The sequence below is a fragment of the Sorex fumeus genome, unplaced genomic scaffold, assembly GCF_029834395.1.
Source record: "Sorex fumeus unplaced genomic scaffold, SorFum_2.1 ptg000019l, whole genome shotgun sequence".
Classification (NCBI taxonomy): Eukaryota; Metazoa; Chordata; class Mammalia; order Eulipotyphla; family Soricidae; genus Sorex; species Sorex fumeus.
In genome coordinates this window covers 674622-692649 of record NW_026606076.1, presented here as the reverse complement: position 1 = coordinate 692649, position 18028 = coordinate 674622, and the positions used below count along the sequence as shown (strand labels likewise).

The 18028-nt window shown below is 58.5% G+C and overlaps 1 protein-coding gene across 2 annotated transcripts; it reads right to left on the bottom strand.

Moving 5' to 3' along the window:
- Positions 1 to 9440: 9440 nt before the first annotated feature.
- Positions 9441 to 15189, bottom strand: CLEC4G (C-type lectin domain family 4 member G). 2 transcript variants are annotated; one of them, XM_056113193.1, is made up of 9 exons: positions 15091 to 15189; positions 13891 to 13992; positions 13331 to 13384; positions 13076 to 13138; positions 11736 to 11840; positions 11349 to 11438; positions 11040 to 11188; positions 10785 to 10900; positions 9441 to 9899 (listed from the first exon to the last, which is right to left on the bottom strand). In XM_056113193.1, the coding sequence occupies exons 1-9, from the start codon at positions 15143 to 15145 to the stop codon at positions 9761 to 9763; spliced, it is 873 nt and encodes a 290-aa protein (XP_055969168.1). In that variant the 5' UTR covers positions 15146 to 15189; the 3' UTR covers positions 9441 to 9760. The 2 variants fall into 2 exon arrangements, with proteins under 2 accessions (XP_055969168.1, XP_055969169.1); XM_056113194.1 differs by having other exon boundaries at positions 11754 to 11840.
- Positions 15190 to 18028: the final 2839 nt, after the last annotated feature.

Here is an 18028-nt window from a genome sequence, read left to right as displayed (position 1 = left end):
AGATTGAACCTGGGTTGGCCACATACAGGCAAACACCCTACCTGCTATCCATCATTCCAATCTCTCTCTTTCTTTCTCTCTTTCTTTCTTTCTTTCTTTCTTTCTCTTTCTTTCTTTCTTTCTTTCTTTCTTTCTTTCTTTCTCTCTCTCTCTCTCTCTTTCTTTCTTTCTTTCTTTCTTTCCTTCCTTTCTTCCTCATTCCCTCCCTTCCCTTTCTTCCTCCCTCCCTCCCTCTCTCCCTCTCTTCCTTCTGTTCTTTTTTTCTCTCTTTCTCTCTTTCTTTCTTTCTTTCTTTCTTTCTTTCTTTCTTTCTTTCTTTCCTTCCTTTCTTTCTCATTCCCTCCCTTCCCTTTCTTCCTCCCTCCCTCCCTCTCTCCCTCTCTTCCTTCTGTTCTTTTTTTCTCTCTCTTCTTTCTCTCTTTCTTTCTTTCTTTCTTTCTTTCCTTCCTTCCTTCCTTTCTTCCTCATTCCCTCCCTTCCCTTTCTTCCTCCCTCCCTCCCTCCCTTCCTTCTGTTCTCCCTTTTTTTCTCTCTTTCTTTCATTTTATATTTTTTAAGTTTTGGGTCACACCCAACCATGCTCCAGGCTTACTCCTGGCTCTGTGCTCAGGGGTCCCTCCTGGCTGGGCTCAGGGGGACCCTATGGGGTGCCAGGATCAATCCCGGGTCAGCTGCTTGCAAAACTAGTTTTAGTCCCTGTGATATCTCTTGGTCCTGGAAATAGTTCTCGAGCAATGCTGCTTGTCTGGCCCCCAAACCAAAAGTAGATTAACTGGGGAGTTTCCTTTTTTCCTTTTTCGGTCATACCTGGCGATGCTCAGGGGTTGGTGACTCCTGGCTCTGCGCTCAGGAATGGCTCCCGGTGGTGCTCAGGGGACCCTATGGCATGCTGGGGATTGAACTCGGGCTAGCCGTGTGCAAGGCAAGCCCCCTCCCAGCTATACGGTTGCTTCAGCACCCCACCAACCCCTGGCGAGGTAGTTTCTTGAGGAACTATGCCTCCTATGTCCCACCAGTCACACACACACACTCACATACACACACGCTCACACACACACTCATACACGCACATACTCACACTCAAACAGTCATATAAACACACACGCTCACACACACTCGCACAACACATACACACTTAAACACACTCACACAACATATACACACACACAGTCACACACACTCAGACCCCTCCACCCACGCACCTTACCTGGGTTCCCGGCGGGTGTCTGCCGTGGGCGCTGGGCCAGGGACGGAGTCGGCCGGAGACGGCAGGGCCCGGCCTCGGCGAGGTGTCTGAGCTGAGAGACGTTCCTTCTGCGCACTCGCCGCCCTCAGCTTCTCCTTTTGCAGAGGTGGCTGTGGGTCAGCGAGCCGGGTCACTGGGCGCACTCCTCCCTGCTTCCTGGCCCGTGAAAACCCGGCTATTCTTATCGCCACGGCTCAGGTGAGAGCACTGAGGGGGAGAGAGAGGAGAGCCCCCATCTCCAGTGTGCAGGAGGAGGAAGTCAGGGGCGGGGAGGGGAGGGGAGGGAAGGGAAGGAAGGGAAAAGAGGGAAGGGAGGGGAGGGGAGGGGAGAGGAGGGGGAGGGGAGGAAGGGAAGGGAGAGGAGGGGAGGGGAGGGAGGGGAGGGAAGGGGAGGGAAGGGAAGGGAAAAGAGGAAGGGAAGGGAGAGGAGGGGAGGGGAGGGGAGGGAAGGGAAGGGAAGAGACAGGGAGGGAAGGGAAGGGAAGGGAAAAGAGGAAGGGAAGGGAGAGGAGGGGAGGGGAGGGGAGGGAAGGGGAGGGGAGGGGAGGGAAGGGAAGGGAGAGGAGGGGAGGGGAGGGGAGGGGAGGGAAGGGGAGGGAAGGGAAGGGAAAAGAGGAAGGGAAGGGAGAGGAGGGGAGGGAGGGGAGGGAAGGGGAGGGAAGGGAAAAGAGGAAGGGAAGGGAGAGGAGGGGAGGGGAGGGGAGGGAAGGAAGGGAAGAGACAGGGAGGGAAGGGAAGGGAAGGGAAAGAGGAAGGGAAGGGAGAGGAGGGGAGGGAGGGGAGGGGAGAGGAGGGAGGGTGGGAATAGGGGAGGGAGGAGAGAGGGGAGGGAAGGGAAGGGACGGGGAGGGAAGGGAAGGGAAAAGAGGAAGGGAAGGGAGAGGAGGGAGGGGAGGGAAGGGAAGGGAGAGGAGGGGAGGGGAGGGGAGGGGAGGGAAGGGAAGGGAAAAGAGGAAGGGAAGGGAGAGGAGGGGAGGGGGAGGGAGGGAAGGGAAGGGAAGAGACAGGGAGGGAAGGGAAGGGAAAAGAGGAAGGGAAGGGAGAGGAGGGGAGGGGAGGGAAGGGAAGGGAAGGAAAAGAGGAAGGGAAGGGAGAGGAGGGGAGGGGAGGGAAGGGAAGGAGAGGAGGGGAGGGGAGGGAGGGGAGGGGAGGGGAGGGAAGGGAAGGGAAAAGAGGAAGGGAAGGGAGAGGAGGGGAGGGGAGGGAGGGAAGAGGAGGGGAGGGTGGGAATAGGGGAGGGGAGGAGAGAGGGGAGGGAAGGGAAGGGAAGAGACGGGGAGGGAAGGGAAGGGAAAGAGGAAGGGAAGGGAGAGGAGGGGAGGGGAGGGAAGGGAAGGGAAGGAAAAGAGGAAGGGAAGGGAGAGGAGGGAGGGGAGGGAAGGAAGGAGAGGAGGGGAGGGGAGGGAGGGGAGGGAAGGAAGGGAAAAGAGGAAGGGAAGGGAGAGGAGGGGAGGGAGGGGAGGGAAGGGAAGGGAAGAAGACAGGAGGGAAGGCGAAGGGAAAAGAGGAAGGGAAGGGAGAGGAGGGGAGGGGAGGGGAAGGGAAGGAAGGGAAAAGAGGAAGGGAAGGGAGAGGAGGGGAGGGGAGGGAAGGGAAGGGAGAGGAGGGAGGGGAGGGGAGGGGAGGGAAGGGAAGGGAAAAGAGGAAGGGAAGGGAGAGGAGGGGAGGGCGAGGGGAAGGGAGAGGAGGAGGGAGGGGAGGGGAGGGGAGGGAAGGGAAGGGAAAAGAGGAAGGGAAGGGAGAGGAGGGGAGGGGAGGGGAGGGAAGGGAAGGGAAGAGACAGGGAGGGAAGGGAAGGGAAAAGAGGAAGGGAAGGGAGAGGAGGGGAGGGGAGGGAAGGGAAGGGAAGGGAAAAGAGGAAGGGAAGGGAGAGGAGGGGAGGGAGGGAAGGGAAGGGAGAGGGGGAGGGGAGGGGAGGGGAGGGGAGGGGAGGGAAGGGAAGGGAAAAGAGGAAGGGAAGGAGAGGAGGGGAGGGGAGGGGAGGGAAGAGGAGGGGAGGGTGGGAATAGGGGAGGGGAGGAGAGAGGGGAGGGAAGGGAAGGGAAGAGACGGGGAGGGAAGGGAAGGGAAAAGAGGAAGGGAAGGGAGAGGAGGGGAGGGGAGGGAAGGGGAGGGAAGGGGAGAGGGAGGGGAGGGGAGGGGAGAGGAGGTGAGGGTGGGAATAGGGGAGGGGAGGAGAGAGGGGAGGGGAGGGAAGGAGGGAAGAGACGGGGAGGGAAGGGAAGGGAAAAGAGGAAGGGAAGGGAGAGAGGAGGGAGAGGAGGAGGAGAAGGGAAGGGAGAGGAGGGGAGGGGAGGATGGGAATGGGGGAGGGAGGAGAGGGAGGAGGGGAGGGGAGGGGAGAGGAGGGGAGGATGGGAATGGGGGAGGGGAGGAGAGGGAGGAGGGGAGGGAGGGGAGTGGAGGGGAGCGGAGGGTAGGGGAGGGAAGGAGAGAGGGGATGAGGATGGGAATGGGGGAGGGGAGGAGAGGGAGGAGGAGAGGGGAGGGAGGGGAGGGGAGAGGAGGGGAGGGAGAGGAGATGAGGATGGGAATGGGGGAGGGGAGGAGAGGGAGGAGGAGAGGGGAGGGAGGGGAGGGGAGAGGAGGGGAGGGGAGATTTGGGGAGGAGAGGAGGAGGGGAGGGGAGGGAGGGGAGGGGAGAGGAGGGGAGGGGAGATTTGGGGAGGATGGGAATAGGGGAGGGGAGGAGAGGGAGGAGGGGAGGGGAGGGAGGGGAGGGGAGGGGAGGGAGAGGAGGAGAGAGAAGGGAGACAAACAAGAGAACAGAGCACCTGGAGGGCTGTGCAGCAGGAAGGCGTTTGCTTTTGCCGGGGCTGACCTGGGCTCCATCCCCAGCATCCAGGTGGTCCCCCAAGCACCGCCAGGAGAAACGCTGAGCGCCCCCCCCCCAGAAGGCGCCATCGACGGGGAGGCAGGAAGAAAGTCACAGAAGTGCTAAGAGACTCTGCTCTGATGCATGACCCCAGCCCCCTCCCCGAGTCAGGGAGGTAACAGGAGAGTGAGGGGACCGACCCCTGCTCTTGGGCCAGGGGTTGGGGGGTCATTAAGACCCTGGTGGGGGGCTGGAGCCATAGCAGAGCGGGGAGGGCGTTTGCCTTGCACGCGGCCGACCCGGGTTCGACTCCCAGCATCCCATAGGGTCCCCCGAGCACCGCCAGGAGTAACTCCTGAGTGCAGAGCCAGGAGGAACCCCTGAGCACCGCTGGGTGGGACCCCAAAAGCCAAAAAACAAACGACTCTGGTAACCTCCTCTGGTCCAGAGGCCAAGGCGGATGACCTGGGTTCGAAACTTTGGGTGGGGTGAGAGAAGAGTTTGGGGAGGAGGCAGAAGATGCCGTGACAGAACGGTCTGAGCTGGGGGCCCCGTCCACGCGGGGCGGGACCTCTCATGGCCAGGACACAGCACGCCCAGGCAAATGCCCTCTCAGGCCTCGGTGGGCTGCAGGGGAGACGGGGCACCGTAATCAGGGCACCCCCACGCCTCCAGCCCGGGTCCTTCCGGGGTGCAGTTCTCTGCTGGCTGGGTCTCCGCCTGGGTTCTATTTAAATCAGAGGAGGAAGAGGTGGGGGGAGGGGCAACCTCTCAACCATGATTCTGGGGACTTGGGGGACCCCGTGAGATGCGGAGATCCTTCCCTCTCGCCTTCTGCAGAATTAACCTTGGTCTCTTGTATTTTTTTTCCGGGGGGGCGGGCGGAAACCCGGCGGATGTGGGCCCCCATCTATGAGGCTTTGTTCTTTCAGGCTTGTCTCGGGAGAGCCTAGAATACCCCACAGCCAGGGGTCCCCAAGGACCGTCACCCACCCTGGCGGCCCCCACGGAGACCCCAGCGCTCAGCTGTGCTTGGCTGCCAAGGGCCGATGGGGTGATTCGTGGATGGGCTGATGGGAGTTCACAGACCTGTGGACCCCCAAGTCCTGGGCTGGCCCCCAACCCCATGGGGATTTTTTTTTTTCACCACAAGCACTGGGTCAGAGCGTCCGGATCTTAGCCAGGGGTGGCAACTCTCTGGACCCCCCTTGGGTCTCAGTTTACCCCAGAAAGGAAGTTATAGGCCCTGCTTGTGTGTGTGTGTGTGGGGGGTCCCCCTCCCTGCACCCTGCAAGGGGAGTCTTCTAACCTCTGACTCGGGTCCCAGTACTGGGGAAGTGAGAATTTGGTGGAATTGGGTGGGTTCATGAGAGCTACTGAGCGTGGTGGGGTGAGGGATGGACTGGGGGGTCCCTGGCGGGCAGGTGGACACACACACACACACACACACACATCACAGTGTCTAAACTCAGTCACTGTTCCACGGTGTCGGGGTCCCGGGTGGGCCTTCCCTGGCCGGCCACAGACGAGAGCGTGGCAGATGCATCAGCAGACAGTGACCAACAACCTTTGATCCCAACAGGCCGCACGCAGGGGAGGCGGCCGCCAGGGAGCAGGGACGGTCAGGGACTGGGACTCGGTGAGGGGACACTGCACCGGGGATTCAGCACAGGTTCCGGGGGCGAAGGCCGTGGCGGCACTGCAGGGGTGAGACAACGGAGGGCAGGAACGCAGTGAGCATGACGCAGGCCGCCTACTGGCAGGGGGACAGGCCGGAGCCAGGCCGAGCCCCAGTAGAGGGGCAGTGACCAAAAATGACAGGGGCCGGCGCCCCCTTTGGTACTGTCCTTTGCCTCCGAGGCAACGTCTCTGAAGCTCTCCCACCTCAAGGCCAATGTCGAGTGTCGTCAACGGGGCAGCACCACCCAGATGGCTCAGGAGCAGCTTCAGGGGGTCATCCAACCCAGAGCACAGACACACACAGACACACTCAGACACACACAGACACACACACAGACACACAGAGACAGACACACACAGACACACAGACACACAGAGACAGACACACAGAGACACACAGAGACACAGATACTCTTAGACACACTTAGACACACAGACACACAGACACACGCAGACACACACAGACACACACAGACACAGACACACAGAGACAGACACACAGACACACAGACACACATAGATACACAGACACACACAGATACACTTAGACACACTCAGACATACAGACACACACAGACACACACAGACACAGACACACAGAGACAGACACACAGAGACAGACACAGACACACACAGATACACAGACACACACAGACACACAGACACACACAGACACACAGAGACAGACACACACAGACACACAGAGACAGACACACACAGACACACAGAGACACAGATACTCTTAGACACACTTAGACACACAGACACACAGACACACACGCAGACACACACAGACACACACAGACACAGACACACAGAGACAGACACACAGACACACAGACACACATAGATACACAGACACACACAGATACACTTAGACACACTCAGACATACAGACACAGACACACATAGATACACAGACACACACAGATACACTTAGACACACTCAGACATACAGACACACACAGACACACACAGACACAGACACACAGAGACAGACACACAGAGACAGACACAGACACACACAGATACACAGACACACAGACACACAAACAGACACACACAGACACACAGAAACACAAACACACACAGACACACAAACAGACACACAGAGAGACACACAGACACACAGAGAGACACACAGACACACTTAGACACACAGACACAGAGACACACACAGATACACACACTTAGGCACGCAGACACAGAGACACACACAGACACACAGACACAGACACACAGAGACACACAGACACACTTAGACACACAGACACAGAGACACACGCAGATACACACACTTAGGCATGCAGACACAGAGACACACACAGACACACACAGACACACTCAGACACACACAGACACACACAGAGACACAGAGACACAGACACACTCAAACACACACAGACACTCAGACACACACAGACACACACAGGCACAGATGCGGACACACAGACACACTCAGACACACATGCAGACACACAGATACACAGACACACACAGCACAAGAAAAGCACACATACACACACCACAGTAACACCAGTAACAGGCGGTTCACAAAACACACCCACAATGTTCCCACCATGCAAACACAGCACTCTCTCCTCCCAGACATGGACACAGCCGCTCCAACACCCATGGACAGACCTACACCTAGAGACGGTGACTTGGACATGTGGGGAGGGAGGGAGAGAGAGAGAGAGAGAGAGAGAGAGAGAGAGAGAGAGAGAGAGAGAGAGAGAGAGTTTGGGGGGGGAGGGCGGCCACTAGACATACTAGACATGTACACAGTCATGTCACCTCTGGCTGACGCACCGGATGCATCCCACACACACACTCCTGAGAGCCTGAGAGCTCTGGCCAACGCCACGGGCACTCAGCGTCACACAAGCAAATCCCAGGCACACTGTGCAATGCGCCAGGACCCCTGGCAGTTCCCAAGACACGCGCCAGCAACCGCAGACACACAAGTTGCGGGGAGCAATGCCCCCTCCTTCCGGAACCCTAACATGCCCTCATGTCTCCAGGCACAGAGGAAAACTGAGTTTCCTTTTATACTTTTTGGGGCCATGCTCTGCAGTGCTCAGGGCTGACTTCTGGCTCTGTGCTCAGAGATGATTCCCTGTGGTCAGGCTCAAGGGACCATCTGAGATGCCGGGGACTGAACCAGAGTCAGCTGCGTGCAAGGCAAACGCCTTCCCTCTGTCCTGTCTCTCTGGTCCCTCTTCTTTATTTTGTTTTAGTCCTGGCGGTGCTCAGGGATCACTCCTGGTGGGCTTGAGGGACCCAGGGATCGAACCCAGGTCAGCCATGTGCAAGGCCAGTGCCCTACCCACTGTACTATGTATGACTCTGGCCCTAAACTGACTCTTTGGAGGTTAACCTGCTCCCTGGCTCTGTGATTTGTTCAGAAGCCAGAATGTTCCTGGCCTTGATCAGAGCTTCTGTCTAAGCTGCAAGGCCGGTGCACCCAGAAAGGGACCTGGTGTGTGTGTGTGTGTGTGTGTGTGTGTGTGTGTGTGTGTGTTTCCAGCACTGAAAGTTTTCACCTTCTCATTGTTTAAGTGATGCCTCAGGAAGGAATTCCCAGGGGCCACCTAGCCACCCTTAAATCCAGAATCAATTCCATCAGTCACTTCCCCCCCCACCCCAAATTGGACCAACATTCACTGGAAATTCTGGGAGAGCCCCCAGATCCCCAGAAGACAAGCAGGAAAGTTTGGGAGTGCAGGGTGATTTCAGAGCAAAACTCCCCCGTGGATAGAGCCAGACTCTGGACCCCCTCAAATGGGGTTCAGCCAGGTCAGCCACAACTAAGGACCGCCAACCTCCATACCTTCTAGAACCTTCTGCCTGCACAGAAGGCTCAGGGCCCAGAGAGACAGTGCAGGGGTGAAGGTGCTGGCCTTGCAGGCAGCCAACCCCAGGTTTTTTTTTTTGCTTTTTGGGTCACACCCGGCGATGTACAGGAGTTACTCCTGGTTCATGCACTCAGGAATGACTCCTGACGGTGCTCGGGGGACCATATGGGATGCTGGGAATCGAACCCAGGTTGGCTGCGTGCAAGGCAAACGCCCTCCCCGCTGTGCTATTGCTCCAGCCCCAGCCAACCCCAGTTTGATCGCCAGGTTTCCCCAAGCGTTGCCAAGTGCAGGCCTGGAGGCCCATGAGCACTGCTGAGGTGGGTCACAGCCCCCCTCCCTCCAGCCCCACAAGACCTAAACCAGCACCTCACCATTAGTCATTTGGGTGAGAATTGCCTGGAGTGAACCCCGGGGGTCTTGGGCACTGCTTGTGAGGCCCTACTCATCCCACCCAAAAGAGAGGAGACGTTTCCCCAGGGGTTGAGGACTGTGTCTCATTCATTGCTTGCACTCCCGACCTCCTGACCTCGTGGGGGTGAATGAATGACCCGCGTTTGGAGCCTTCGAGAACCACCAGCGCCCACCAAGTGGACTCAGCCACAGGGATCGCCGGAAGATCTCTGAGAAGACGCTGACGACCCCCGGCTCCCAGGGGAGCCAGGAGCCCACGATTCATTTCTCTCCAACAGTTTATTCCTTCTGGGGTCGCCAAGACTGCAAGCATCTTTGGGGTGGGAGGAAAGACCAATTTAGCAAGGGGGGTGGGCACTAAGGCGGGAAAAACGGCCAGAGAGGGAGGGTGGGGGATGGGGGGCGGGGGGTGGGGGGTGGGGTCAGATCAGCAGCTGCCTGGGAAGGTGGAAAGGTTCAAGGTAGGTGTGCCCGGGAGGTTGGAGCAGAAGTCCCAGCAGAAGGCGAAAATGCTGGACCAAGAGGCTGGTTCTCAGGAGCAGAGAAAGGGGGCGTGGCACACAGGGCGGGGCGGGGCTACGCGAGGGGGCGGGGCAGGCGAGGTCACGTGGGAGGGCGGGGAGAGGGGCGGGGTCGTGCGGGCGACGGGGGCGTGGCCACGCGAGCGGGCGGGACATGAGGGCGTGGCGAGCGCTGTGAGTGGTTGCGTGGGGCGGTGGGCGTGGCTTGGGCGGTCCCTGGGCCGCTCTAGCAGGCTCGCCGCTTCTCGCAAATCCAGCGGTCTCTCTCGTTGTCACACGGCGCGTCGTTCCACAGTCCCGTGGGGATCATCATGACACAGTCCTCGCGTCCCATGGAGTCATTGGGCTCCCCCCGGTTCCAGTGGCTGCAGGGGTGCGGCAGAAGAGGGTGGGCGCCTTGCAGGGGGCGAGCTGAGCCTGGGCCTGGCCTGGGGTGGTCCAGCTTTCAGCGTCTAGCCTGATTACGGTGGCTTTTTGTTTGTTTCCTTTGGCCTCTCTCAGCAGTGCTCGGGGCTGACTCCTGGCTCTGTGCTCAGGAATCACCCTGGCGGGGCTCGGGGAACTATATGGGGTGCCGGGCATCGAACTCGGGTCAGCCACGTGGAAGGCAAATGTGTACCCGCCGTCCTACCGCCTAGCTCCGGGTAGCCTGGTTATGGATTGGGTCTCACTTTATTTATTTTTTAATTAGTTTATTTATTGCATTTTCGGTCACACCCGGCAATGCACAGGGGTTACTCCTGGCTCTGCGCTCAGGAATTACCCCTGGCGGTGCTCAGGGGACCATATGGGATGCTGGGAACCGAACCCGGGCCGGCCACGTGCAAGGCAAATGCCCTCCCCGCTGTGCTAGTGCTCCAGCTCCAGATCTCACTTTAGATACCCTGAGCCGTCTGAGCTCAGCAACTACCAGGAACATAATTTCCTTTTATTTATTTCTTTAATTAGGAACGCAATTTCCTAACACCCCTTCCTCCTAAAAGGCAGTTCCTTGGGGCTGCAGCAGGGAGGGCGTTTTGCCTTGCATGCGGCCAACCCGGTCCCCCGAGCACGTCCAGGAGTAATTCCAGTAATTCCTGAGTGCAGAGCCAGGAGTAACCCCTGAGTGTCGCCGGGGTGTGACCCAAAAAGGAAAAAAAAAAAACCAAAAAAAGAGGAAGGGTATTCTTTTCCCCTCTGAAGTCTGCCCATCCCGACAGTACCTGAGATCTTGTCACATCTCCCCCCTGCTGGATCTTTTCCCCCCTCACCTGAAGGTGAGCTGGACCCCGTCCACCCACTGGTAGCTCTGGACCACGTGGCCCCTGCGCTGGGCTCTCAGGCCCAGCCAGTAACCGAAGTTGCCGTTGTTGCGGGTCAGGAAGATCTGGGCAGGAAGAGCAGTTGCATTGGGGCAGTGACACTGACATCGCTTCACAGTCCCCTCCCCACCCCCCCGCCCCCGGAACAGCCCCCCAGCCCCGGGCGCGCCCCCTGCCCTCTGCTCTGCACTGCGGGGCGCGCACCTGCTCCTCCAGGTCCTTAACGATCACCAAGTGCGCCCCCTGCTGGACGCAGTGCCGCAGTGCCGCCTCCCACTGCGCCGCTCGCTGGGAGAAAAAGTAGCAGGAGCCCTGGAAAGGCAACCAGGACGCGGGGCACGGCTGGCAGGAGCCTGGCAGGAGGCAGAAGCGGGAGGAGATACGGAAGTGGCTTGCTTGCACGCCCACTAAGGCGTGTGTGCACGTGGGGCCAGATCGCGGACTCCAAGGCCAGAGGGTAGCTCTGACCGCCCCCTGCACCCCCACCCCCACCCCCGCCCTGCCCCTTCTCACCATTCGCCTGTCGGACCCCCTCCACCGCCCGGAGCAGCTCCGTGCGGATGTTCTCGCGGTCCCTCCCGGCTTCCGCCAAACTCTGGGTCACTGCGAGGCCAAGACGGGGTGCAGAGGATGGCCGGGGTCAAGGTCCGGGGTAAGGGTCACGATAAGGGGAGGGTAAGTCCCTGACCCCGGTCACGGGACCAAGGCTGCTGGGGACCTCGGGGTTCAGGCTGGGGTTGGGGTCAGGAGTTGTCATCACGGTTCGGACTCCCGTGGCCAAAGCCAGGCCTCCCAGGGAAAAGGAACCAGGCGTTCCTGAGGAGTCCGACGTGACCGGACGGGCGTGATGAGGAATGGGGGTGGGGTGGGGACAGGCGGGGTGGGGGATGGCACCCCTACCCCGCTGGTTCAGCTCACTCAGGCCGCTCTCCTGCTCCATCAGCTTTCCCTGCGCCTTCTGGAGCTCGGCGTACGCCGTCTGGAGCTGCACCTGCATGCTCACACCTGCTCCAAGAGGGGACGACGGTGGGGGCGGAGTCGAAAAAGCATCCCCACTGGGCCCACCCTCAAGCCCCACCCGCACGTCTTGGGCCCGCCCACAACCCACTCACACCATTGAAGCCACCCACAAGCCCCACCCACAAAAACTTAGGCCCGCCCACAAGCCCCACCCACAGACAGTGGGCCCGCCCACAGGCCACACCCATAAACCTTGGGTCCACCACAGCCCCACCCACATCATTGGGCACACCCACAAGTCACACCCATCAGCCTTGAACTCGCCCATAGCCCCGTTCATAAACCTTGAACAGGGTTCACAGCCCCACCCACATCACTGGACCCACCCACAAAGCCCCACCCACAAATGTTGGGCCCTCCCACACTCCCATACGTCATTGGACACACCCATAAGCTCCACCCATAAGCCTTGGGCCCACCCACACCCCAACGTCATTGGACACACTCACAAGTTCCACCCATAAGCCTTGGGCCCGCCCACACCCCATAGTCATTGGACACACCCACAAGCTCCACCCACAAACCTTGGGCCCGCCCACACCCTCACGTCATTGGACACACTCACAAGCTCCACCCATAAACCTTGGGCCCGCCCACACCCTATCGTCATTGGACGCACCCACAAGCTCCACTCATAATCCTTGGGCCTGCCCACACCCCAACGTCATTGGACACACTCACAAGTTCCACCCATAAGCCTTGGGCCCGCCCACACCCTCACGTCATTGGACACACCCACAAGCTCCACCCATAAGCCTTGGGCCCGCCCACACCCCAATGTCATTGGACACACTCACAAGCTCCACCCACAAACCTTGGGCCCGCCCACACCCCAACGTCATTGGATACACCCACAAGCTCCACCCATAATCCTTGGGCCCGCCCACACCCTCACGTCATTGGACAGACCCACAAGCTCCACCCATAAGCCTTGGGCCCGCCCACACCCTCACGTCATTGGACAGACCCACAAGCTCCACCCATAAGCCTTGGGCCCGCCCACACCCTCACGTCATTCGGCAGACCCACAAGCTCCACCCATAAGCCTTGGGCCCGCCCACACCCTCACGTTATTGGCCACACCCACAAGCTCCACCCATAAACCTTGGGCCCGCCCACACCGCATACGTTTTGGACACACCCACAAGCTCCACAATTCCCACCCACAATTCCCGCCCACAATTCCCACCCACAATTCCCACTCAATCTCCAAGACTCACAGCTGCTATTGTAGGCTTTGACCTCCTTCTTCAAGTCATCCAGGAGCGCCGTCAGCTTGGAAGCTGGAAGGAGCCCCCCAAGCCCCCTCAACACATGCAGAGTCACCCACAGAAACACAAAGGAACCCTCCCCGCCCTTAGATCACACACCCAGGCGAAGTCCCCCTCCACCCGCTATCCGGACCCCAGGACGGACCCCTGAGACTCAGGCCTCACCCGCCCCCGCCCCCACCCCCTGTCCCCTTTACTGCGCACCATTTGTCACCTGCAGGTCTTGGCGGCTGAGCAGAGTCCCGCGCTCCGAGGAAGCTGCAGAGAGAAGGTCCCGCAGGCATGATGGCCAGGCCTGTCCTGAGTTGGGGTCTGCTTAAGAGGGGGGCGGGCAGACGGCGCGCACAAGACCTGCAAGCACACCCTCCGAGGGGAGACGGTCCCCCTGCATTCATGCCCCTCCGTGCACACATGTGCACGCGCACAGCCAGTGGAGACCAAATCTTTTTTTTTTTTTTTTTTGCTTTTTTGGGTCACACCCAGCGATGCTCAGGGGTTACTCCTGGTTCTGCACTCAGGAGTCACTCCTGGCGGTGCTCAGGGGACCCTATGGGATGCTGGGAATCGAACCCGGGTCGGCCGCGTGCAAGGCAAACGCCCTACCCGCCGTGCTGTCTCTCCAGCCCTCAGAGAGACCAAATCTTTGGACTCCTGTTCCCCCTCAGCTGGGTCTCCCACATAACTGGAGCACTGTGGTTTGGAGGGGGCATGCCTCCAGAGAGAGGGGACCCAGCCCTCTCCCCGATCCTCAGGAAGCCGCTCACCCCTGGAGGAGAGGATGGTCAGCACCAGGATCCACGCGATGGTGCTGGCCACCAAAACCAGGGCCAGGCCGAGCAGCCTCTGTCCCCAGCACCTGCAGGTACCTGGAGCAAAAAAGAAAGATCTGGGTCCTGTAACAGGAAGGCCTGGAATGCCGGACCCCAAGCTTGGGGCTTTTTTTTTGCTTTTGTAATTGTTTTGGGACCATCCCTGACAGTGACAGTGTTCTGTGCTTAGGGGCTACTCTTCGTTCTATGCTCAGGGTTACTCCTGATTCTGTGCTCAGCGGCTGTTTCTGCCTTTGTGCTCAGGGGCTACTCTTGGTGTTTGGGGGTCCACACAATGTTGAGGACCAATACCAGGGTTCCTTCACACAGCAGCGTGTGCTCCCAGCCTTAAGGCACTGAGGGTGAAGCTTTGGCAGCCTGGTTCCCCTCTTGAGTTCAGAGAGGTTTCGTGGCTTGCCTGTGGCCACACAGCCCTTAAGAGGCAGAGTTAGAATTTGAATCCAAGTTCAACTGGCTTGAGGGGTGAAGAGTATTTCCTGCACCCACACCTTAGACATTCTTTTTTTTGGGGGGGTCACACCTGGCAATGCACAGGGGTTACTCCTGGCTCTGCACTCAGGAATTATACCCTATGGGATGCTGGGAATCGAACCATGGTCGGCTGCATGCAAGGCAAACGCTCTACCTGCTTTGCTATCGCTCCAGCCCCCTAGACATCCTTTTATTTTATTTTATTTTTTGCTTTTGCTTTTTGGGTCACACCCGGCGATGCTCAGAGGTTACTCCTGGCTCATGCACTCAGGAATTATTCCTAGGGGCTGGAGAGATAGCACAGCGGGTAGGGCATTTGCCTTGCACGCGGCCGACCCGGGTTCGATTCCCGGCATCCCATATGGTCCCCTGAGCACCGCCAATAATGATTCCTGAGTGCATGAACCAGAAGTAACCCCTGTGCATTGCCAGGTGTGACCCAAAAAGCAAAAAAAAAAAAAAAAGGAATTATTCCTAACGGTGCTCAGGGGACCCTATGGGATGCTGGGAATCGAACCCGGGTCAGCCGCGTGCAAGGCAGACGCCCTCCCCGCTGTGCTATCGCTTCAGCCCCACCCCAGACATCCTTTTAGCATCTCCCCACATCAATCCCTGAGCTCTGGTCAGAGGGGCTCAAGAGGGGGCAGAAGAAGCTGCTCTTACCCGCATGGCGCTTCAGGAGCCCTTCGTTCCACTCTCTGTACTCCGTGGTGTCCATGGTGGCCAGCAGCGCCCGTTGTGGACAGAGACAGACAGGCAGCCCCGTGCCCCGCCCTTCACCCCGCTTCTCCCACACTCGCTTCCTTCCCATCTCTGTGCCGGGAACTCCTTGGCCGGTCAAACAGCAGCTTCTCTTCCGGGCCGGTAGGGATGGGAGCTGAGGTGAGGCCATGGGAGATTGGGTTGGAGGACGGTGAAGGTATCTGAGTATGAATTTGTGTATGTGTGATTAAAAATGCGTATTGGGGGCTGGAGAGATAGCACAGCTGGGAGTGTGTTTGCCTTGCACGCGGCCGACCCGGGTTCGATTCCCAGCATCCCATATGGTCCCCAGAGCACCGCCAGGAGTAATTCCTGAGTGCATGAACCAGGAGTAACACCTGTGCAACTCCGGGTGTGACCCAAAAAGAAAAAAAAAAAAACCCTATGGGTCGGGGCTGGAGCAATAGCACAGCGGGGAGGGCGTTTGCCTTGCACGCGGCCGACCCGGGTTCGATTCCCAGCATCCCATATGGTCCCCTGAGCACCGCCAGGAGTAATTCTTGAGTGCAGAGGCAGGAGTAACCCCTGTGCATCGCCGGGTGTGACCCAAAAAGCAAAAAAAAAAAAAAAGCAGAATCCCTAAGTATGCCTGCAGTGACAGACCGGTGTCAGGTGGTGCAGGGGCATGCCCCACTGTCTCTGGTAATAGAACTGTGGGGCTCTAACTGTGTCTTTTTGTTGCTTGGGGGTCACACCCGTTGATGCTCAGGGCTTACTCCTGGCTCTGCACTCAGAAATTACTCCTGGCAGTATTCAGGAGACCCTATGGGATGCCGGGGATCGAACCTGGGTTGGCCACGTACAAGGCAAACACCCTCCCCACTGGACTGTCGTTCCAGCTCTCTAACTGGCTCTTCCTGTTATTTTCTTGTTGGGGGGTGGGGGCAGTGTTTGGGCCACATCTCAGTGCCCAGGGCCTATTCCTGGCTCCGTGCTCAGGAGCGAACCCTGTCGGTGCCTCGGAGACAGCACGCGTGCAGGGTGGCAACCACTGCAGCCTCAGGGGAGCCAGGGCGAGTGTGTCCCACACTATTTCTCCAGCCCCCTAAAAGGGTCGTCGTGTGTTTTCAATTGGTTTGAGGGTCACACCCAGCAGAGCAGAGGACTCACTCCAGGTTCTGTGCTTAAGGATGTCAGGGATCGAACCCAGCTTGGCTGTGTGCAAGGTAGACACCCTCTTCCAGACCTCCCACCCTCCCTCCCCTGGGCACAATCGTCCTGGCCCCTTTAAATGGGTCTTTTTTTTTTTTGGTGGGGTCACACTCAGCGATGTGCAGGGGTTTCTCTTGACTCTGCTCCTGGCAGTGCTTGGGGGACCATTTGAGATGGTGGAACTGAACCCCAGTCAGCCATGTGAAAGCCAAATGCCCTCCCCGCTGTACTATCACTCTGGCCCTTAAATGGGTCTTTTTTTTTTTTTTCATTAGTGAAACACCATGTGGTACAGTTGTAGCCTTACAATTTTTTTGTGCCTGGGTTTCAGTTATACAGTGGATGAGTACCCATCCCTCCACCAGTGCCCATTCTCCACCTCCAGTGCTCCCAATATCCCTCCCACCCCCTATCCTCCCCATCCCACCCTGCCTCTGTGGCAGGGCATTCCCTTTTGTTCTCTCTCTCCTTTTGGGTGCTGTGGTCTGCAAAAGAGGCATTGAGTGGCCATCATGTTCGGTCTAGAGTCTACTTTCAGCATGCATCTCCCATCCTGGGAGGATCCTCCCAATTAAATGGGTCTTGGGGCCGGAGCGATAGCACAGCGGGTAGGGCGTTTGCCTTGCACGCGGCCGACCTGGGTTCGATCCCCGGCATCCCATATGGTCCCCCAAGCACTGCCAGGAGTAATTCCTGAGTGCAGAGCCAGGAATAACCCCTGAGCATCGCTGGGTGTGACCCAAAAAGCAAAAATAAATAAATAAATAAAATAAAATAAATGGGTCTTAAGCCAGCGAGTTTGAGGCGATCTGTTACATCCGCTGTCGGAAACTAGTGAAAAGCTTACTTTGAGGTCACCCAGAACAGTGGGGGCTGGAGAGATACTCCAGTGGACAGGGCACTTGCCTGGCATGCATCCGGCCCGAGTTCGGCTTCTGGAACCCCATAGGGTCCCCGTGACCTCTACCAGGAGTGGTCCCTGAGCACAGAGCCAGGAGTCAGCCCTGAACACAGCCAGCTGTGGTCCCCAAACAAAATAAAAACAGCAACCAAATAGCACAGACTTCACCCCTCAACTTCCCAGCCCCTCCCCCAGTCCTCCGTCTAGGAAAACAGCCCCTCCTTGGCTGCTTCCTGTTTTCCCAGTTATTTGCTTCGCTTTCAGCAGTTTTCGCTCCTCTGTGGTGACCGCCCCCTTCCAGAACCCTGAGCCACAGTGCAGAGGGGTGGCTGTTTGCCTTGCGAGCGGTCGACGCGGGGTCGATGCCCAGCATCCCATAGTGTCCCCTGAGTCCCACCAGGAATGATCCCCAAACACCACCCAGTGAAGCCCCCCCATCCTCCTTGTCGTCATAAAAGGACAAGGGAGGGACTGGAGTGATAGCACAGCGGGTAGGGTGTTTGCCTCGCACGCAGCCGACCCGGGTTCGATTCCCAGCATCCCATAGGGTCCCCTGAGCACTGCTCGGAGTAACTCCTGAGTGCATGAGCCAGGAATAACCCCTGTGCATTGCCGGGTGTGAACCAAAAAGAAAAAAAAAGGACAAGGGACAGGAGTGGGGTGCAGGGAGATTATGTTCAGAGATCAGAGGTGCTTTGTAAGCACCAGGGCGGGAGTTTGAAGCACAATATACTGCAGACTCCCTGAGCACCACCAGCTGTGGCCCTGGAGGTCCCCAAGCACCCC

Bases quoted from the DNA above. Each gene is read 5' to 3' on its own strand.
- CLEC4G (XM_056113193.1), bottom strand. From the start codon at position 15,145: ATGGACACCACGGAGTACAGAGAGTGGAACGAAGGGCTCCTGAAGCGC. The intron at 11,439-11,735 runs GTAGGGGTGCCA...TTGGCCTCGCAG, and splicing joins GAGTGAGCTGAACCAGCGGG to TGACCCAGAGTTTGGCGGAA. The intron at 10,901-11,039 runs GTGCGCGCCCCG...CTTCCTGCCCAG, and splicing joins TTAAGGACCTGGAGGAGCAG to ATCTTCCTGACCCGCAACAA.